The sequence below is a fragment of the Betta splendens genome, chromosome 4 (genome assembly GCF_900634795.4).
Source record: "Betta splendens chromosome 4, fBetSpl5.4, whole genome shotgun sequence".
In the NCBI taxonomy this organism is placed as follows: domain Eukaryota; kingdom Metazoa; phylum Chordata; class Actinopteri; order Anabantiformes; family Osphronemidae; genus Betta; species Betta splendens.
The window spans coordinates 14,697,006-14,720,007 of record NC_040884.2 but is presented as its reverse complement, the minus strand read 5'-3'; the positions used below and the strand labels follow the sequence as shown (position 1 = coordinate 14,720,007).

General features: G+C 46.6%; 1 protein-coding gene across 9 annotated transcripts in view; it reads left to right on the top strand.

Moving 5' to 3' along the window:
* ofcc1 (orofacial cleft 1 candidate 1) overlaps positions 1-23,002 on the top strand; it is a 76,103-nt gene that overhangs the window by 52,928 nt on the left and 173 nt on the right. For 5 of the 9 annotated variants that reach the window (XM_029149004.3, XM_029149003.3, XM_029149001.3 and 2 more), the window contains 3 exons: positions 8,714-8,914; positions 13,648-13,774; positions 13,918-14,382. In XM_029149004.3, coding sequence (XP_029004837.1) covers positions 8,714-8,914; positions 13,648-13,774; positions 13,918-13,991 — 402 coding nt within the window. In that variant the 3' untranslated portion in view covers positions 13,992-14,382. Of the gene's footprint in view, positions 1-8,713; positions 8,915-9,300; positions 9,324-13,647; positions 13,775-13,917; positions 14,383-22,057; positions 22,251-22,621 lie in introns of those variants that run through there. The other 4 variants (XR_008694569.1, XM_029149009.3, XM_055508423.1 and 1 more) reach the window with 4 other exon arrangements.

Sequence of the window (23,002 nt, the reverse complement as noted above, 5' to 3'; positions counted from 1 at the left end):
CACAACCTGATTGCATCAACATTTGCGTACCTTCGCGCTGTATATCTAGGTAATGGGTTACCAGCGGGCAAGTTTGGGAACACCCAGGGTGCTTTGCAACAACTGTGCGGTTGACGGGGACTGAACCTGTTGACGAATTGGAGTCTGAGATGCTGACTGTTGATTTAAGATTTCTTCTCCATCCTGATCACCACTGGACCACAAAGATACAAGGCTCTTCTATTTAATACTTAGTGAGAAATAAGAGAATTTTTCTCATTTGTAGTCTAAAAGTTCAACTAAATAATATGATGTAGACTTGATGCGCATATAATTCCATGTGCATTCCCCATTTGGGCTCAGTAAAGTGAGCATCAGGCCACCTGAGATGCAAGGCTAGACTCGGGTGAAAGAAGACGAAGCTTTGGACAGGAAAGGGGACAGAGGGAGCAGCAGGCTGTGACCGGATACACAGGATGCGCTGTCAAATGACAATAGGGCTGTCCGCTGCTGAGGAGGAACCCATAATAGCAACACAGGAACACCAGGAGAGGAGAGGAGGAGCAAAAAGCCTCAGTGGCACAGGAGGGGAGTCAGAGGGCAACTACTGCTCTATGTGTGTGTGTGGGGGGTCACTGGAGTCGTTCCAACCCCCCCACCTCCACTAAACAGTGATGTGGTCTGTGTGTGTGTGTGGGGCTTCATGTGCTTCGCTGCTTGTGTGTGAATGCAAGCCTGTCCAGATTCATACTCTACAGCACAGAGTGCGTTTACACAAAATGCTTATGCATGCGTGTACAGTAGAACCATCATGCACATTTGTAAGTGTAACCTTTCTGTGCGCCCGCATGTGTGCACGTCACATTAGAGTGGCTTCTTCAATTACGGTGGATGCGTTTTTTTTCTCTTTTCCTCGTCTTCCTTTAGTGGACAGCGCTGAGGGCCCCTGTGGCCCCCGGGGCGATGGCGGGCAGGCAAGCAAGGACAGGAGCGACGCAGTAAGAGCCAAGCGCCGCGTCCACAGCGAGAGCATTAGGGAGCTCAATATGAGATCTGACTGCAGAGGCTGCGTGCCTGTGTTCCTGAAAAGGTCACGGACTTAGCTGGGCAGCAATGTGTGAAAGCGGTGCACAGTGGTTAAAAAAGAAAAGCATGAAACCACGTAAAGATCAAGCGCACCTCACAGGAAAACAACACACTATCCCAGTCTGCTTAGAGAATGTTACAGTCCCACTCACACCTCAGTGCTCCTGGTTCCACACCACTCCTTTGCATTATGCATGTTATAAATTAGCCTCTGAGAACTCACTTTTATTCAGTACGTGAAAAAACGGCTTTCCGCGTGACCTCTGACCTCCCCAACCCGCCTGCAAGAGGCTGGGCCCAGTGTAAAAACAGTATCCAGGCCAGCGCGTCGCGTGGAAGCAGGGATTAGGTTGCGCAACAGTTGTGGATCACAGACGCAAACCACTGCGAACCAGGAAATAAACCGTTGTCCTCTGCGAAATTCATCACACGCTGTCACACGAAGCTTCAGACGGGCCCACAGTCGCAGAGCGCGATAACGAGAGAAAGGAGAGCGTGTTCCAGCACCGACTCGTCGGTGTGAGGAGTTTAATTACAGGGAGTGTCAGCCCCATTGCTTAATGTGTCCCTCACAATTAATCCAGGGAGAGAATGTCATTATCTAGCTAAGCCTGGGCCTGGGCAGGCTTTTCTATCACAGGGAGGGAAGGGGAAAGTGGAGGACAGGGAGCGAGCGCCACGGTCAGCACAAAAGGTTCGAACTAAGATGCTTGAAGATCATTCAAAACATTGCGTTTCTTAAGAGTTTTAGACGTGAATCCGTCAATGAGGAGGAGCTTTTTAATTTAATTTCTTCATAATACGAAGCTTCAGCCCGTCAGCTGTCAAAACATGTTCAGCTGCGTAGGGTTGGAATTGAAACCAGGCTTTCACCACGCTCAGCCTCTTTTCTGTTCCTCCCTCCTCATCCTCCACATCCCCTCGATTTTCCGTCCTTCCTCCCGCCAGGCCGGGTCCTAAGGAGCCCTGGCCCGATGCCTCGCCGGCCCGTAATGTGAACCAGCCGGCGAAAGATGACACGAATGAGCAGCGAGGAAAGCTTTTAGCGGGAGCTCTCCAAACACGGAGCGCAGATTTCAAGAACTCGCCTTAGCCGAGTTCCAGGGGTTTAGCGCCCGAACCACCTGGCTCACATCTGCACAGAATGTGGGTTAACCAAAAAATGTGATTGATTAATGTTACATGTGGGGACCAGTGCAGCTTAATTACTGTGGAAACAGAAGTTAATTATGTCAGCTAAAGAAATGTCGGAGGCCGTGCATCACATCCAGTACGAACAAATAAAAGTCCCGATCCTCTATGTGCCACAGCCTTCCACTCGCAGAGGCTTTGCAGCTGCAGCTTGATAGATCTGATTCCACCCGACTGTCTGTCGTTAGTCACTTCTCTCCCCTTCTTTCACTTCCTTTCCTCTAAAGAGTTCGACCTTGGCCGCTTTCTGGGCCCAGAGGGGATGAGGAAGGTCTGCTGATTGTGACAGGTGTCGCATCTTAACAGGCCCACATGACATCCTGCGCAGAGAGAGACATTTGGAGTTGTCGTTTTGTTTTATTTTTATTATTCTTTTACTCAGAACCTTATAGACAGAGTACGATACACTCTTTGTGGATGTAAGTGGACATTATTCAATGGTAACACTGGTTCTCAACTCTTATTTAAGAAGAATTACTGAATGGTCAGAGGTTTGAAACATTAAATGCTATTTGTTTTGCTAAGTGTTAGAAATGTCCAGTTTTGCCTTTGGCTGCAGGTTATTACAATATTTACACGCTGTAAATTTACACAGAAGCGTGTCCTTTGATGTCAGTGTCTTATTACGTCTAAACGTGTGAAGTGGGGCTCAAGTGTTTTTAGGTGGGGTCATGTTAATGTTTTAATTACATGTTTGAAGGTTGATTAAAATGTAACTGTCTGTTGATAGAGACATTAACAAACAAGGTTTTCCTTTGTTAAATAAAGTTGCAGGTAAACTTCTACATGTGCCAAAGCAAACCTGGAAAAGTGATCTCCTAAGGGCATCGGAGTGAGTCAGACATGGCATGGAAGCCAAAGATGGTCTATCTGAGATGTTTACTGCCGGCTGGCAGTAGGCTTTATTTTTCTGCAAAGGGGATTAGTAACAGTGAATTATGCATATCTTATTTTCTGGATTATCTCAGGCACTTAGAGATATTATCATGCTGGATAATCGCTTTTAAAGTCGTTCAGTTTATTCTGACTGCAAACACGGTCATTGTTGCTTGTTTATGTTTTCTCGAAGTCCAATTTGGTCTGTGCTGCTGTTTCACTTAGTATGTTATTGCAGTTAAACTGAGATTATTTAGGTTGAAATAGTAATAGACAGCGACCTCTGCTTCATGGGCCTATTGATGAGAGGAGGGTGGATAAAAGATGGTGTATCGTGTGTGTGTGTGTGTGTGTGTGTGTGTGTGTGTGTGTGTGTGTGTGTGTGTGTGCGTGCGTGTGTGTGTGTGTGTGTGTGTGTGTGTGTGTGTGTGTGTGTGTGTGTGTGTGTGTGTCCGCATGCAAATGTGAGTGAGGGGCCTGTCTCCTCCGATGCTGCGTTCAACCAGACACAAACCTTTGCTCCAGCCAAATCGGGCCCAGCGCAGAGTGTGCATCCACGCCGCGTTCAAGCTGCTCCAATTATATCAGCTGAGTGTCCACATATTGGCAAAATTTGCAATAATAGCATATCTATTTCCATCCTAATGACTTACATTGCTTGGCTTATCCATGCATGTGCGTGGTTGGCTTTTCTGCTTTGTGGTTTAATCTGTTCCCAGCCATGTGCGATCTCCTGTAGCCTTCCTTCCCAGTGCATGTCATACAGTATGCGCCTGGCCTGCATTAATGTCTCTGTGAATGAGCATCGGTGTGTAAAGCTTATGCATCTGCACTAAAGTACACTGTATGTGCCTATTATTTCAAATAGTGAATGGCTGTGTGCTCATGCGTCTGTGTTGGTGCGTGTGGCTACACACAGTCTGCGTTTCAAGCATGAGCCGGGTTCTGAGCAACAAAAAGGCCTTGAACCTGGGTTTTCTCTGACAGACGGTGGGTGGTGGTGGTGGAGGAGTGGAGGGATTGACCCTCCAAAGCTTAGAGAGTCTCTGCACAGTACACACTCCTCTCCCTCCTCCTCCCCCCGCCTCCCCCCCATCCCTCTGCGCCCCCCCCACACCCCCACTCCCCCACTCCCTGCTGCCTAGCCCCAAGCGCCCGCAGGCGCTGGGAGATGTACGCATGCGTTGCCTCACAGTGTGAGGCTTTGTCTGTTTGTGAGCGTGGATGTGTGCGTGTTTGTTAGCACATAGAGGACTGTTACTGTTTCTGTGCGTGTGTGTGTGCATGTGTGCGTGTGCGTGGATGAGCGTCTGCGGACAAAAGAAGCTGCCACTAGCTCTTTTTTTCGGTTAATGATCACTCCTTCCTGTGATATTGGAGCTGCTGCCGCCACTACGTTTCCGTATCCTGACATCTTTTTGTGGCTCTTTGTTCAGCAAAATATAAAATATTACAGGTAAACATGTAACACAGCCATGATGAAAATGGCTCCATCTCCATAAGCTATTGATGGAGAGGATATTAATATTGAAGTCCGTACTGTAAATCATTTAAAAGAATAACGCTGGTGAGTTTCTCTATTTAAAAAAAACACATTATTATTATTATTATTATTAGTATTACTATAGGACTTTGTATGAGGGTATATGCTTTATACATGGTACTATTCATGCATCTTGTTGGGTTGCATTCATCATTTGCTACCATATCTCTTCCTCGTACTCGCATAAGTCTAATCTCCACATACAGTGTTCCAGGCCCAGCCACAGTTCAGAACCAGCACCATTTTCTTTCAGTCCGGACCATTACCCTTCACTCCACCGAGCTCCAATCTCTTCCCTAGTCTCAGTCCAAACTACAGTTCCAGCCACAACCGAGGCTTCCATGTGCAACTGACACATAAATAACCAAGCCTGTCCGCCACCCAGGCAAATTCAAATGCACCTGTCAAAGTGATGAAGCACCCGCCCGCAGGGAAGCATTGTTTACATTTTCGCTCCACTCTTCAGAAAAGTGAGATTCTAATTATTTTCCCGCTGTAAATTAAAGCCAAGTGGGACAGAACTACAAACCAAAAGGATCATGGCGGTGGCAGGAGGAAACCCCGTGCACGGAGGGTGGGAAGCGGCTGGAGAGAGCGCGTGGGCGGTAGACAGAGGGAAGGTCAGCGGCTTCTGTCTTTAGTGAGAGAGGGGCTGCGAAGTGAGTCTACTTCTGTTGTGCTCATTACAGACAGGGTCTACAGAACTTCACCCGACTGGAATACATTATGTCCCCACATTTCATACATAATAATGCGCCAGAAATGCGCTGCCTTATTTTTCATACCAGTGGACGCACAGAGAGAGGAGGAAAAGACAGTGGGGAGGGAGACAGAAGGGAAGGATTTAATTAGTCCATGGCAACATGCAAATGAAAGATAAAATTAGACGGAGGAAAGGAGACCTGGGGAAGAGAGAGCGTGTGAATGGTAATGATGGTTATCTAGTTTGGATCAATCATTAAGAGATCAGGGGGACTGAGGAGGCCTGTTGGTGCCCACGCCTTAGGCTGCTGTCCTGGACCGCTGCCAGCCGGGGCTCAGCCCTGCTCGTCCACGGAGACCTCTCCTCCAGACACACTGTAACCGAGCAAAACAAATGGATTCAACCGCTAACGTACGTGGACCGGCTTAATTTTTAATACTTATGGACAAGTCACTGTGGGAGCTTGTTAGTTTGTGTTTATTAATCAGTCATGCATCCGCCTCATGGCAGTGTTTTCACAATAGCGCATTCAGGGATGTATTAGCTGCTTTCTAATTTGCGCTCCACGCCAGCGCTCGGTGGCCTTTTTTTTTTTCCGATGCCGTGTTTTGACTGTCAGCGGCGAAGGGCAGCGCTCTGGGCTAATGAGGTCATGTTTGCGGTTGTCGGCGGGATCGCGAGCGGTCAGCTCGAGACGCCGTGTTTACGTCGCACGTCGCGGGTCGGCGGGAAACGTCCGGCGCTGACGTTTGTGACAGTCGTAGATGTGGCAGACAAATATACAGAAATACTGTACGCCTCCCAGACCGATCTATAACTAGACCAGTCCATCACCCAGTGGAAAATGACTGTCTAATTCCCAGAAACGGTCTGCCCTCTTTTAAGCTCTTAGATGCGAGTTTAAATCCTAAATTAGTCGTGGATATGGGTCACTTCTTAAATATAACACAGACGACTGTCGTTTTTCGGCATGTGGCACATTTGTCCCTTTTAAGCTCCCAGTCAGCGGCGCCTTTCTTGGCCTCCGACTAACAAACCAGCAAAGTGTCATATTTCGCATATCAGCGACAAAAATTCAAAATCCATTTTCCTGACAGACCTTTTGTGTGCAAACGTAATGATTGACAGGTCAGTCACATTTTATTACAAGTCACAGTGGATTGCTATAAAAGAAAACCTTTCCACAGGCGCCTGCATTTAGGTCCCTGATTGCTTTTCTTCTGTATTCATGCGCGGTGCGGCACGATTCGCTAGGTGTGAAATCGCATCTTCTCCCAGGAAGACAGACTATATTTGTGCGCCACGGTGCCATGTCTGCGAGCTGTGTCATCCTCACTTCCTGTGCGGCCGTCCCTCCTTCCCATTCGCCGCGTGCATTTGCGGTAATGCCCATAAAACCCTAAATTTATGTCCCTACTGGAAAACATGGTTTGCCGTTTATAGTCCTCCACTAAAAGAAATAATGCAAGTCAAAGAACTAATGCAGACTCTATCAGATTTCTAAATACAGACCCCAACAATAAATCCCAGCTTGATTGGGTTTGAATTGGGTTAGCTCACTTGAATACTATCTCCTTAACCCACAGCTGGCCTGTCTGCTCTATGCAGGCATTGAACCTAAATCAGTCACTTAGTGCCATCAAATGGAACAATGGTGGAGTGGAGGGAGCACTCAAGCTAAGGCTAGAAGCCAGGCTAGCACCATAACGCAACACAGCAGACCAGAACAGAGTGGTGTAGAGCCGACAGGCCCCCTAATGCTCTTTCCCTCTTTTTTTTTTTTGTCTCGGCAGTGATGCATCCTGAGAGCCATGGTGCGTTGCATGAAATGGCATCACCCAAACCCAACACACAAACACCTTTTCAGGCTTTTGTTAAGTCTTGTCAACTGGATTTCACGTGCTAATTAGCGTAGGATGGCGGCATGGCTAACATCAAAAAAATCTATTTTCATGCAAGCCAGGATACATAAACATGCGCCGAACAGAGGGACTGAAGCAGGTGTGTTTAACCAAAGTGACTTAGAGAAGCCGTGGTTTCTATCACACGTGTGCAGCTTGGTTTACAGCCTGGACTGGGGCCTTAACTGGGCCGTAGGCACACATGTCTGGGACCAGCACAGCGGGAACAGATACAGTGTTGGGGATTTCTTACTGTACCACTCTCACTCGTGTTTCCTCACAAAGACACGAGGCAACGAATCAACTTCCACACTCTAACCAAACAGACTGATTGCTGCCTTGCAGAGGTGCTGATTACTTAACGGATTCAGGTAATCAGTCTCGCGGAGTGTGGGCCGAGGCCAAGCTAGAGGCGAGGCGCAGTTGAGGTGATTTCACTAATGAGCGTCTGAATTAGCGTTGAAGAGATGCATCCCCCACCTCACACACGCACACACACACACACGCACGCACGCACGCACGCACACACACATACACACACACACACACACACACACACACACACACACACACACACACACACACACACACACACACACACCTTCTTGGCCGGGCCTGCTTCTTGCTGCACTTGTGACTCTGACATTTTACAATGAGCTCCTTTCTACTCGGCTCTGCAGTTTGTGCAGTGTCTCTAATTACGAGTGTGGTAATGGTTCCCACTGTTTTCACAGCGAAGTGCCTAGAGTTGTGTTTGGCTAAGCGCTTATAAGTGCGGGGTGATAGCCACACAATACCAAATTAAACCTCTCCTTCAGCTTGACCCTGCCACTCACGGCCCACTGAATGAGTTAGCTTTTTTCCCCTTTTTGTTGTATTTTTAGACGAATCATAATTATGCGGCCAATTAAGGGGTCACCTTGAGTTTCACTAACTGCTTGAACAACTTCCTCCGCTTTGTTAGTGTGTGTGTGTGTGTATGTCTGTGTTAGCATGTAGCAAGTGTTCCTTTGGCTTACTGCTTATATTACATGTAGCACTACTGTAATTGTTAAACTCTGGCAAGATTGTGTAAATGTTTTTTTATATTATATCTACATTGCATCTAGATAGATTTACTGCTTTGTGTGCTGTAATGTGTGGTCAGTAGACACTGAAGCCTTTACCACCTGACACTATCAGCACGGGAGGATGCGTTCATGGTTTTCACACATGGATGGCTTTGAGTTGCATGACCTATGTAACATGTTACACGCTCTGCTTGCTCCCCACATCTCAGCCTCGTAGCTAAGGGTGCGGTGCTTTCCAGGTGTAGAAACCACCAGCACACAGTCACACGCGATGCCACCGACAAGGCTGTGCTAGAGATTACTGAAACATCCAGGATGTTTGCAGACTTGCGTGACTGTCTACCTTCTTTTTTTATTTCTGTAGGTGACAGTTCATGACTATATCTGGGCTGCAGAAGGAAGCCAGCCTGGTTCTGCAGAAGCCATCGAAGACCCTGCAAGAGAGGCTGGACGCCTGCCACGGGGCGAGACCAGCACACACGTGGCCGTCTACACCTTGCACCTGAGCGGGTTGAAGCAAAGATACAGGCACTTCCTCCGACAACCGGATGGGGCTATTGTCGAGGTAGTCCATCGACCTTTTCAACGTGTGGTCAACATACTGTGAATCAAGTAGTTATTGTTTTAAATACTATTATGCTAAAAAATGTAATTTATGTCACCGCACAGTGACATAACTACCACACATAATCTCATAAAGAGTCCAAGTGGAAAATAGTGTTACAGTAACCTTGACCTTTGACCTTCACAATCTCCATCATTTCATCTTCTTTGAAAACAAAACGTGATCTACTCTGGATTAAATAGTGAACATTTTAGGAAAGAAAATCAAAAGTTCTATTGAAGTAACAAGTGTTTGTTTTAATACAGTGCATAACTTGATCTATTTAACTCTGTGTCCTCACATGTAATTACTGCAACTTCTCTGATGCCTTGTCATCCCGAGACAAGACGACATCTTGCAAGACAGGCAGGTCAGAAACAGACGGATTCACAGGTTGTCTCCTAATGAAACGTATTGCTTTGTGACAACCGCTGCAGCAACAAGAATCCCTCCCTCCATCATTCTGTCATTTACCCAAAAGCGACCTGGATCTCCTCAACAAAATTAATATTTTGAAGCTTGGGTGTCACAGGAGTGAAGAAAGAGGGAGTCATACGCGTTAACAATTAGCTCTGAGGCTTTGTTGCGTTCTAATGGTTCTCCGTCATAATTTGAGTGATGGCGAGCTTATGTGAGTAAACACACAGCATGATATATTTATTACTGGTGTCACACTGTCTGTGCATGCGTGTGTGTGCGTGCGTGAGTGCGTGTGTGCATGTGTGCGTGCGTGCGCGTGTGTGTGTGTGTGTGTAGCCTCTAGACCTGTGCATAGCAAATGAGACATCTGGGGAGATCTGTATATAGCCACACACACACACACACACACACACACACACACACACACACACAAACACACACACACACACACACACACACACACACACACACACACACACACACACACACACACACACACACACACACACACACACACAAACGGATCTTAACCTCCTACAGAGAAAAAGTACACATGTATGTTTGCTACACCCATAACCCAAAAATACCCACAAACATCACTTATAGACAGAGACAGAATTAATAAGTGACATTTCTGCTGGAAAGAACCTGACCATTCTTTAAACTGCAGCGAGGACACCTTTAAATGAAAAGACAGGCGTTACTGTCCTTGGGTAACGCATGCACACTCCATCTCTCCCCTCTCTCTTTTCTCACACACCGTGTCCCTTGGTGGTTGCCTGTTCCTTCCAACTTAACAGGCAGGGGCCTCCAGTCAGAGACGGCCATGGCCCCGTCTTTCACCCGGTGGTAGCGCGCAGCGACAACACCGGCGCCGCGGCGCCGTGAGAACGCCGCGCCATTCCCCTTCGCCTTGCAGCGTGTGCCCGCACTTTACATATTCAAAATTAATCCTACCCCGAATATATGAGACTGGCTTTATGTATAGAGCGAGATCTTACGGCAGGAATCACTGAGAGGCATTCCCCTGCGCACGGGAGAACACTTGAGCTGATTTTATTAGCGCGTTATACATTTCTGGCAGCTACATACACGGTGCGACACGGTGCTGTGTACAAACTGGCCTTGAGATGTAAGGTGACAACTCCTCTGAGAGAAATAACACACATGCAGGCAAAGCTAGGAGAATTAAATAGATAAGAAAAATAGTATAAAGTGGAACAAAGGCACCGCTATGAGACACAACAGCCAAGGTAAAAGCTCACAGAGATATATTTAGCTAATGTAATAGGTTTTTTCTGTATTGACTTTATCCACTTATCCAAATAATAGTGTTTATGGTTATGTGGTTGGCTACAGTATTATGTACAGGCAAAGAAACATGAATCCTGTTATGTTAGTCTGTTTACCCTAATATGCCAAGGTATATGCAGTATATACAGGCGATAGACAACATTTGTATTGTTTTGTCATTGTTAGTATCATGACATATGTTTGATATATTGTATTGAAATAGCCGTTTTATTTCAAGATGACATTCGAAGCTAAAACCATTTCACCTAATTTGACTGTGTAATAACTCGGTTCTCCGTCCCAGTTAGCTTAAAAGACTAAATCCGGTACTTAAGAAGCCTGTTTCCATTTGCTGAGGAAATATTGACGGATGGCTCCTTTGCTTTAAGGAGCTGTGTTCTCTCAGGCAGTGTCCTCGGTGCCATCGCCCCGGAGGACTCGCTCCTCCCTTAGACTAACATGACCGCTGCTCCGGGGGCCAGCGGCTTTGCATAATACCCGAACATTACTTTGGAAATTTGTCTAAACGAACACCCTAAAAAGCTATTCCTGAATGCGCTGCCCTGAGGTATAGACACTGTTAGACACTGTTTGGAAGAAACAGAACAGCGAGGTGTGTCCTGTTTGATTTGCCGGAGAGTGAGAAGCTGAAGCAAGAGTCATGAGAAACTAAATATTTACGTATTTACGTTTATTCAGCCATTATTGAAGTAGCTGCTTTTCTTTCTGTGTTCCATCATTGTGGATTTGTAGTAAAAATAAATATCCTTATATCTTTTCTCATAGTGATCTCTGTTTGAGGAAGTTAATATTAATGATACATCCCATGTCCTCATTCCCTCTGTTGCCCAAGGCGCCTGTCTGTAATAGTGACCATGTTGACAAAATCTTCTAGCTGAATCCCAACAATAGAGAAAAGTTAAAGCTCCAGCCCCATCAGTGCGCTCCAATAAAAGCCATTAAAGGTAAAGCGAGGTGTAGCTTTCCCAACGCTCATTACCTATAAACAGATGTTGCCCAGCTGCCGACCGGCAAAATGCAGCGCCGACAACAACTGCTAGGGCTGAAATTATGCAGGGAAATGTATCTATATAACCTAGGACCTTCAGAGAGGGCCTCATAACCACTCTGTCTGGAGAAACAAGATGGCTGATGAAGAAATTAATGCAGGAAAAGTCATTATCTTCACTCCTAAAACCACAGTGGGTTTATGTCCCCCCGTGTCGCGTTTTCTCCGGGGCTAGCACTTAAGTGTCGATGGACTTATAAAAGATAGGACAAACCAACTGTGCTCCTTTTGTCTCCTCGCGCTCCATATGGGAGGCGGCGGCATATGCAAGAACTGGCTCAGCTTCTGTAAAACTTCCATTAAAGATGCACAACTAAGGCTCTGCCAGCTTGAATATTACCTCTCTCCTCAAATTATTTATGGCTCGGAAAAAGCGCTGATGATGAGCATCTCCAGCGACTTGTATAAATAAAAACACTTTTTTTTCTGCAATTTCAGCTCTGCCTTTTTTCGTTCTCTCCCCTTTAGTTTTTTTTTTTTTTTTTGGATGCGCTTAACTGTGTGGAGAAACACAAGGTATGCAGTTTCTTCACAGAGCAAGTTTTTTACTGTATTTTATTGTATTATCCGAACCTCAGCAGGGATGAATGTGTTATATTATGCATGGTTTGTTTAATTAGGAGACGATATTCCCCTTGTAGATTTTTATAACAGTGATAAAGCTAATAAATATGATGATGGCGATAAGAAAGTTAATGATAACGCACAAGTGGACACATTGCTCTTTTTTATAAGGGACATTAAGAAGGTGTGTTCCATTTCTCCGTGACTCAACCCACTGTCCACCTGCACACGACGGTGACCAATATTAACCTAATCCCAGCGCACGGAAGAATACGAAGAAGTTAACCTTTCGGAGGAAACGCCTCGCAGCAACATTAATTGACAAACGCCGTCGATTCTCCCTGCTGCCCCTCTTTTGTAATTACTCCGCCGCACGTTTGATTGCCACCGCGGAGCCGAGGAACCGCGCTTCATTTGCCGTGAGGTCACCGGCGGCCCCTCAGAAATATGAATATGATTTGGACAGGAAGCAAGCGCGTCTCCACGTGCTGTCTGAGACGGGGATAGAGGGAGAGAGAGGGAGACGAGAGAGAGAGAGAGAGGGGCACGTCCTTGGCTGGTACAGTATGTAGCAGGAGGAGATTAATGCCTCCCTGGCAGCCATATCTGCTTTAGCAGGAGAACTTCTCCAAAGTACACCGCGTGTAATTATCTGGCAAGTTTATACTGGTTTTAGATAAAGAAACACTCTGTGGCACAGTTTTTCAGTTTTCCTTAATTGCTGCTCTATCTGTGTAATTTGCAACTTTAAAGCAAGTGCTGTTATGAAGAAAGGAGGTAAAGATGTGCAGAAAGAATACAAGTGTAATTTTGACTCAACTATCATGTTTTTCTTTATTTAAATGACACAGTAGAATGTTTTGATGTTCTTTACGTATTATCGTTGCATCACCGCTTCCACCAGCGAGACTCTACTTGTGTTTCCTATCTCGGCCCATAAGTAGGCCAACTCGGAGTTGTGAGAGCTTTTCCCCCTCTGGGACGAGAGGTAATGTGTCATATAAAGTCTCCATTTCTGCTTCTCCTCAAAGTTCACTCTAAGCACCGGGACGGAGGTAGAGACTGTGCATGACAACACGGCTCACAGGCCCCGAGGAAAATCGCAGCTCTCCTGCCAGTCTCAGTCATTCTCATCCAAGTTCAACCTGCACTTTGAGATGTTTGAGACAGATGTCCCAGGGGTCTGCTGAAACAGTCGGCTCCGTCTCTGTTGTGCTGTTCGTCTATTGTTACAATTCTGTTCATGCACGTGTGTGTGTGTGTGTGTGTGTGTGTGTGTGTGTGTGTGTGTGTGTGTGTGTGTGTGTGTGTGTGTGTGTGTGTGTGTGTGTGTGCGCGTGTTTTTAAGGTGATTGGCGACATGGAGGGGGTGGACATGATGATGACAGGACAGAGATCCTCCAATCAGAGAGAGGAGGAGGAGGAAGGTGCGAGGCCTCCACATCAGCTACGCAAAAGGAAGAAGCTCTTCGGGCGTGAGTGTCGACCCAACCTCTGTTTCTCACGATCTGACCGCACGCCTCCTCCAAAGCGCGTGACCCTCTTGTGCCAACCTTTAAGCGCCGCCGTTTGCTTAGCAGCAGAATTTACAGTTTCACAAGGTGTCTCGTTCCCTTAGGGTCTCATCGCGTTGAGCCATTGGGAGGAAGTGGGTGTGGCTCCAGCTTTGCACTGCAAGACCTCAACCAATGACATTAGAGACAAAGGCAGCCCAGCCTTTAGATAATGTAAGTGTCCCATCAGCCGTCTGTTTGGCTTCAAGACTCACGTCAGTGAGGTCACATGTACTGTCCTGTACCTGAGTCGCACTTCAAACGTGCCAAACTTTTCTGTTGGTCATGAGACGATGGTATTTACTGAGCTTACATGTGGCATTTTATTTTATAAGATAAGCTTGTGTCTGTTTTGTGTTTTACTTTGAGATGACAACATAAAACAATTTATCGTGGATTTCAGGCCTTTGTTTATGGGCAAATAGGATGAACTGTGTACTTTTATCTGGACTTGTTTAAGTCCAGAGGTAAGAAGTCATTGTAATAAATGTTAGGAGGAATAAACAAAAACTTTAATAATAATTAATAATTCATTTTAATATTCCCCTGCTTGTTTTTGTACTGGAAAAAAAAAGTCTTGTCAGAAAAGTAAATGTTAGAGCAAACAAGGGCAGTACGGAAAACACAGCTGTAAAATATGTGGCTATGCTTAATACGCATCAAGCATATGTGACAAACTGCTGGAAATGAACAATGTGCAGCGGCACTTGTGATGAATGCGGCTTGTAAAGTGTCCGGCGCCGCCTCGACACCGTGAAAAATGAAGATTCTAAAAGTCACTAATCAGAACGCAAGTGATAAAATATCAATATTGGCCCCACATTAAGCGGGACGATATTCAGGCCAGCTTGATTTGTACTGAATATGTGTCTGCTAGCCAGTGCTCAGCGTAATGAAATGGCTCACAAATCAGGCCGTAATGGCTGCCTACTTACACATATTGCTTAATTAAAGGTTGTGAGCTTATTAGCATGTGTCTCTGGCGCAGGGCACGGGGAGATGAGGATGGGGGCTGATGTCACTGAGGGCCAGGCTTTAAAGGTTTAATAGATAGCTAACCTATCATATTAAAGCCACAGCAGGCCCCCGCCTCCCCCCCAAATCCAATCTTAATAACCTGTCATTGTCATTGATGATGATTCTCCTTTATGGGCAGTCGTTACGGATCAAGTTCTGGTTCTCGTCGGACGGCGACATCAGGCGTTCACGCTCGCCGTTAGCGGGGCCGCGCCTCAGTTCGGCCTCTAAAGCAGCGTGTAGCTGAGGCCTCGGGCTCGGAGCACGTCGCGAGTCGACACACAAAGCCTTTCAGCTTCTCACACACACACACACACACACACACACACACACACACACACACACACACACACACACACACACACACACACACACACACAGATCAATGTCTGGCCTTAAAGTCTATGCAACAAACATAATATATTTGTACTGATGCAAAATACTTAACTGTGTGCTTATTTAGACGGTAACTCATTGATTGACAGATGCTCATCAGCCATTCGTTGATTCTGTCTGGTTCCGGTTGTGACGGACTCACGCTTCGCTTCCTGCCCTTCCGTCTGCCTTTGACGCTGGCCAGAACCTATACAGCTAATACGCTCCAATTAGAGATCACTCCATTAACAGTGACAGCGCTACACCCCCCAATTCAATCAGCCCACTAATGAATATTAAGCAGAGGCTCTGAGAAACAACAGAAAGCTCCTCTCTCTCTCTCTCTCTCTCTCTCCTGCCGTTGATCTATGTCCCTCCTTCTTTGTGTTGGTGCTGTTTGCTTGTCCATGGAACTATTCCATAAATCTATAAATTCTGATGAGCAGCCTTTGCTTCCTCTCCTGCTTTCGCTCTCTAATGCGATGCTTTGTGGGAGCTTCGCAACCCTTTTTTCGATTCATCATCATCAAAACAATGCCCTGTGCAGTCATTTCCTGGGGGCGGCGGGTGCAGATGCACGGGGGTGGGGGGGACAAAGGTATTTCAAGGTTCAAATATTTGATTGTTAATGACAAACACCGTTTCACCGCGATTTAAATTTCAAATCGATCCCTGGGAGCGAGTATTTCTGGGTGAGAGGAACACGCCGCCAGGTCTCTGCTCCACACATTTGCTGATTTAAGTTAAAAGCGAAGCTTTTTGCAGAGCTATCATAAGGGAGCTGCAACTTTTTTGAAGTCGGCGCCCGCGTCTGCTCAGAGCGAAGCCAACCTGGGCACGTTGCTGGCGAGAGCGAGAAGCACAACATAAAAAGAAAAAATAAGTCTTTACCTAATTTTATATTTATGTAGCCCCGTGCTGGAGGTTTCCACACAAAGCAGTTTGTGTTCAGAAGCGCTTTGGTGATAGTTATGCGGCGCCTTGAGTTGGGCGCCTCTTCAGGCGCGGTTGCCGGGTGCGGCTCGGCCCGATTCTATTGAATTAAAGTCGTCCGGCCAAATAAAAGTGCCTCGCATTCCTACATTTATTTGTTTTCTGTTTCATTCCTTTTCAAACCTTTTCTGATTATTTGCAAGAGGAACACGGCAGCAGCTCTTTTGATGAACAACTATGTACATTTCAACGCGGTTTCCCGTTCGCCTAATTTCATTCGCGGCACCGTGTTTGATCTCGGAATGTAATTGTGTCTCGCAGAGAGCGAAGGGGCCTGTTGTTCCGATACTTGTTTGATCATGGAAAACATATAATGAACATCAAGGACGTCTGAAGGCGCGTTATGGAGCGTTTGAACAAGTTTTTTTCCAGGAGGATCAAAACTTAATTTGTTCAAAAGCTCTGTCTCCTTTTTTGTTTCCACTGTGCGATACGTAGTATCGTAGTTCTGCTCACCTGCTCAAAACCATAGCACAAACGCATCACTAGCACGTTTTCTGGTTCCGTCCCTGTGTGACGTGACTCATAGTTGGTCACAACCGTGTGCAACCTGCCACACCAGTGTTAAAGCCCCATTTGTGCCACAGTGGTGTAAAAACAATGCGTGAACCAGCTGGGCTCCCAGACCTGCGCCAGGTTTCCCGCCCGAGCTGTATTCTTCCTCTCCGCTGACCCCGAACGTGATTTCCTGGTGCTTAAGCCGCGGAAAACAACCCCGCACACGCGTGTCTTACGGGGCGCACGCCGATGTCAACAGCGCGCCATATTTCGGTGGCATCTGGATGGATCATGTGCCTCTCTGCGCCCATATTTATTTATCTCGCGTCTTCCAGAGCGGTGTCATGGAGGCAGATGTCCTGCTCACAGGAAAAAAACATAATTTGCACCAAATAACAGAGGGAGAGGGGCGGGGGGGGGGGGGTTGAAGGGAAAATATATGAATATGCAAATCTTGTCACAGTGTGGAACCTTGTGAGTGGAGAATGTTGTCGCCATCTTTCATTATGCAGAGGTCATTGCCTAATGCCAGGCAGCTGGGCCCAGCACCCCCCCCCCCCCCCCCCCCCCCCCCCCCCCCCCCCACGCACACACACACACACTCACCCTCTTCTGTCATGTTCGAGCAAGTGGAAGCAAACATCGGGATGATGGACACGCCCGGAAAAACAGGCACATCCGTAGACGAAACACCTGATGATGGTACTTTTAGTAGTTACTGTACTTATGTTAAGACGCATTCGATGGATGAATTGTTTGCCTTATCTCTGTCAGAAGCGTGTTTCGCTCCTCTGACTGGAACGCGAGCTCGTCTTCGAGTCGCGGCGGCTGCTCCTCGTCTTCCCCTCTGATCGAGCCGCTCCTGTTTCCCAGGCTGCTGATGCCGCTCGTCTCCAGCCTTCGTGCAAACCTCCACCGGGGCTCATCATTAGGTAAACCCTGTCTCCCTCGCTCTCGCGCACTCTTCAAATAATCCTGGGTTTGAATGCTAAAAATGTAATGAACTTCACGGTTCATTGTGTCTGACATTGCTTAATTAATGGGTGCATTTAAAGTACATAGCGCCCCGGTAATTGATTTATATGCATGATTTGCACATACAGCTGTTGGTTCCTGTAGGAGACTAATCACTCAAAAGTGGCTGTGCTGACGATAGACTAGCGAGGGTGGATGTTCTGTTGTCCCATCTCGCCTTGGGAAACTAAAACCAATTTATATGTTGGCATATTTCTCCCTTAGTATTATCAAAACTTTTGACTTGGGCGTTTTTAAATATTATTCGCCGTCACATATTGAAATTAATCTCAGGCCGGCTGATGTTGGGCGTCGAGGCTATGTGACCGTTGGACCAGAGCAATAAATCCCCTCATGCTACCCGTTATTGCACCTGCCAGGACAGAGCTGGTGATGCCAAGGCAGCGCATCGACGTCTGGGATGAGATTCACATCATGCACGATGGGCCGGGGAGCCACCGCATCCCAACCACACAACTAACCTCACTTTTATAGCACCGGAGTCAAACAGCGGATGAGAGAAACAAACTAGATTGAACCTTTGTGGTGTTGCTGATCCTGGGGGGGGGGTAACTTATTACAGTGGAAAGCCTAGTTTCTCTTAATGCTGAGCCAGCGTTGTTGCAGCACTAACATTTAGCCTTCATTGACCGTGGCCTTTATGCTTAGTCCAGGCATACTCGCTGCGTATAATTATTGTTTTCTTGTGCAGATCTGGAGGTCGCTGGCCCTTAACCATTATTTGGTTTTGGTCGGACCCTCTGTGGAGCTCAGATCAATCTCTCACCTACAGAGCATTTCAACATATTTCTATCACCAGCATATTGATTTTTCCATGAGCAGGCTCCTGTTGTAGTGTGTGCGTGCGTGTGTGTGAGGTGTTTTCATGCCTACAGCGCACACACAAACACGCATACTTGTTCATTTATTCATTCCTGCAGACACCCATCGGCATCTCTGTATGTAAAATGCATGCATCGGCATATTTAGCGGCTTTAGATCTCGAATGCACACTCTCACACACTCACAGGCTCCTTGTTACAGCAGACACCAAGTGAACCATGTCCTCTCTGGGGCCTAGTGTCTCACTTTCTTTATTACACGCACTAATCAATACAGACTGGCCTGGCGTTGAGGCCTACTGCCTTCCCGTCCTTCCTCCACAACCTCCTCCTCTCCCTCAGTTTCCACCGCCACCACCACATCACATACCATCATTCATCTTCCTTTGTTTCTTTACATATGAAATCCATCCATCTATCCATCATTATGTCCTTTCATCTATCAAACCTTATCGCTGCACCTAATGCTCCGACCATCACTCCATCCATATGATTGCTCTGGACATTGGACGGGGGGGGGGGGGCAGAGAGTGGAACATAAAGGATCAAGTGTGTGTGTGTGTGTGTGTGTGTGTGTGTGTGTGTGTGTGTGTGTGTGTGTGTGTGTGTGTGTGTGTGTGTGTGTGTGAAAACAAAGAGAGAGAGAGGCTGCATTGTTGTCATCTATAACATGGACAGCGAATGATTTGGATTTAAATAATGTATTAGTTTTTAGACCTACCATCCACAATGCCTCACAACACTATGAAGCATAATAACTTAAAGGTGCGCATGTGTATGTGTGTGTGTGACGGCGAGAGAGAGAGAGAGTGAGGGAGAGAGTGTGAGGCCCGGTATATAACACTGCATGTCTTTTAAATGCAAATTGAGTTGATGCAGATTGATTAGATCGAATTGTGTTCATACTGTTGTTTAGCAATGAACAGATATTCTTTTATCGTCAGAGCGTGTTACAAACATACACAATGCCACCTCAAAGAGTGGAGCCCGGGCACCGGTGCTCCGGCCCGGCAGAGTCAACGCGGGCGGATAAAAGATTGTGCTGGAATTTGTCAAAAGCCAATAATCACGGCGGCGCAGGGGAGGACAGTATATCAGTGCAGCCAATCAATATCGCATTACTTTGACTATGGGAGTATATACAAGACTCATCAAATTGATGCCGCAAATTCTGATGCTGCAATGGCAGTTTCATTTGCCGGGGAGCCCGACAACAACCGCTGTTCAATTACCGGGGCCTGTGTGTGAATTGACAAAAACAAAGAAACGCAACAAGACAAATGGAGGTTTATTTGACTAAAACAAAGCCTTTCCTGGAATGGGAATGAGGAATGGAGTGTCACAGTCAAGCTCTGGTTAAAAGATGACTTGTTTCATCGGACATTGAAATTTCATGAATATATTTTCCAGCGGCCCTGGAAAAACAGAATTCATCATGAAGTTTGTACAGGCCGTAATGTCACAGCAGATATTAGTCAATTTCCTAATGTGCTGTGAATGTATCAGTGGCGTTGTTAAGCACAGGCCTCCCCTGACTGGGCTCCGGAGCGCCATGGCTGCCGACAGGCTGCGAGGGTGAATGTTGTTTGTTAGAAGTAAAGTTTCATCCTCCTTTAAAATCATTTATAGCCACAATTAAGACAACGTAACAACGTAAAGGCCATTGAACCTCCCACCTCTCCGCTGCATTAACATCTCACTATGTTGAGCCTTCAAACTCCTCCGGGTGGCATCATCACTGAGCAGGAGCAGATGACATCATCATGTGAACATCTGGAGGAACTTCAAGACCCAGAAGCAGGTAACGCCACAAAGCGGAACCATCAGAGCTCTACCCAGTCCTTCAGTTCAGTTTCCACTCCACTGACTGAACCCCCGTAAGTTGTCCAACTGTTGCTAGCAGTGGCCTCAACCATTGATCTCGTTTTCCTAATGGCTCTAAGTCTTCAATATGGGGCTATCAGGAGAGACAGGCGCAGCGGCTCCTTGGATGATTAAAAAGTCATTTCCTTAACTGTCCTCCCGGGATTTGTGAGCTTTCCTTTTTTTTTTTGCAAGAAAACATTAAATTGCTCCAATCAAGCATAAACGTCTCCTGCTTGTGGTGTAATTTGTTCTGCTGTTCGCGTGGTGGGCACTTATTTGTCATCCTTTTCCTTTGGCGCTTTTCCCAAATGTCTTGATCAACAATTCATGGTTGGAATTGTTACTTATGGCTGCGCACGGCGACGGATGCCGCACGGCTGGGCAAAAAAAAAAAAAAAAAAAAGGATTTAAAAGAGAGAGGGAGTTTAATTGAAGGAGGATTGTTTCAGCAGCGATATAATGCGTTTCTGTTCCCACCACAGCCAGAAATGCTCCATTGCAGCAGCAGAGGTCCGTTCTCGCCTTCCTGTCCACTCGTTCTTCACCACCTCTGTGCTCTCCTGTCTCTCGCCCTCCTCCCCAGCCCTCTCTGTTCTTTTACACAATGACCTTTAGTGCTCTTTTCTTCATTGCGGGGACAGGCCGGGGCCTGGCATCTGATAGAATCAATATTCTATTATGATAGTGCGTGGAGCGTGTGGGGCTTTACAACTCCGCTGTAATAGTCTATTTCATCCTGTTGCAGCCATGGCCTGAGGGATCATCCAGGCATCTCCAGGCTCTACGCTCCCAGCATCACCCCACTTCCATTAACGTTGCAGGCCTCTGCCTACCAGGGGACAATCTGTGTGACTGATGGATTGGGTTGAGAAAGAGTCCAACCCGGGTGCTATGTGTGTCAATAGAATGTGTAATAGCCAGACCTGGGTGAAACGTTAGTTAAATGGCTTTCCAGTTTTAAAAGAAACAAGAGGCATTCTTGTGCTATTCCTCTCATTTTATCTTGGTGCTTTTTGCACTATTAAACCTCCCCGGAGGTGATATCAAGTAATATTTGAGAACATGACTGATAGGTGGGATTTATCCAGCCCACATGATGATTTCACCTCAATAATCATTTCTTACTCTCAGCAGGAGTAATGTTTCCTTGCTTTCCTTTTTTTAAACTCACGGGTTCAGAACCCGCCACTTAAGGGCAGCAGAATGTAAAACAGTCAGAGAACAGGCCTCCATAAAAGATTCATGCCGTTACCGCTGCCTTTCTCGAATAATTAACTAATGTGAGTATTTTACTCAGCCAAACGCAGTTACACTTTAAATGTCATTTGGACATGCGGTTTTGATGTGAATTTTTAATCCTGGGCAATAAAACATTATGAGGTTAACGGGGCGCGCTGAGGGAAGCGGGGCAATGTCATCCTGGGATTCCGTTGAACCCGTTTCACCTGAACGTGACAAACGAATGTGTCCGTTTGTTAAAAGTCAAAGAAGAAGCTTGAGGTCATCGCAGACGCGCCCTGTGGAGTTCTTCTCCATCCACTTCTATCCTCACGTGCCATCGGTCCGTTTTGCTCCTGACGCATTCCCTTACTTCCTGCAGAGCAGTTGTCCCTGACAGCGCCCCCCCCACAACCCCCAGACTCCACCCTTGCCTCTCCGTTTGATTGAGAGTTGGGCGGCTGGAGGTGCGTGATGAGGCCCCGCTCGTCTCATATTCATCATGATGTAACCGTGAGCAACCCGGATCTAAATTACCTTCGTCTGGCATCATTCCAGCACATGCTATAAATGAGGTAATCATCCTTGACTATAAAATTTGCATTTTCAAGACTTAATTGCTATCATTACATTTTTTGCCTAATTCTATTAATTTAACAGAATGGGGGATCAGAGGCTTTTTTATGGTTATAATTTGCAGTTAAACAATGTGTTCACGAAGAGGAAAAAAAGGTGAGCTGAGCATCAGGACCAGTCTGGCCTCTACTGTGAATTTCTATTATGACTCTGCATTCAGAAAAAAAATGTACTCATAAAAAATATCCAGTGACATGAATGTGTGTTTAGGCCAGAATGAAGAGTTCTGTTTGGTGAAAAACCCATCAATTATACGTCGCCACCACCACATTTCTAACGGGACGCCTGTGTTTGTGTATGAACACGTCAGCTGTGCTCCGCGGTGCCATCCTCCAGCAGCGACGTTGGAGGGAACGCCGGATGACACGGAGCAACGCAGCCATCAGCTCCCATTTATGCCTCCTGCGGTGACCTTGCCACCGACGTCCATGAGGTTCAGAAGTGCCGGCAACATTCTGCAACCCGCTGCACTTCCCTGCACTCTGCTGACCTTAAAAGTGTGGCCTCGATCCGGGGGAGGCTGGAAACATGCACACATGCATGCACACACAACACACACACACACACACACACACACACACACACACACACACACACACACACACACACACACACACACACACACAGTCATCCTGCTCCTCCTCCTCTGCACTTGCCAGGCAATGGCCTACTTTAATCAGACTGTAAAGGT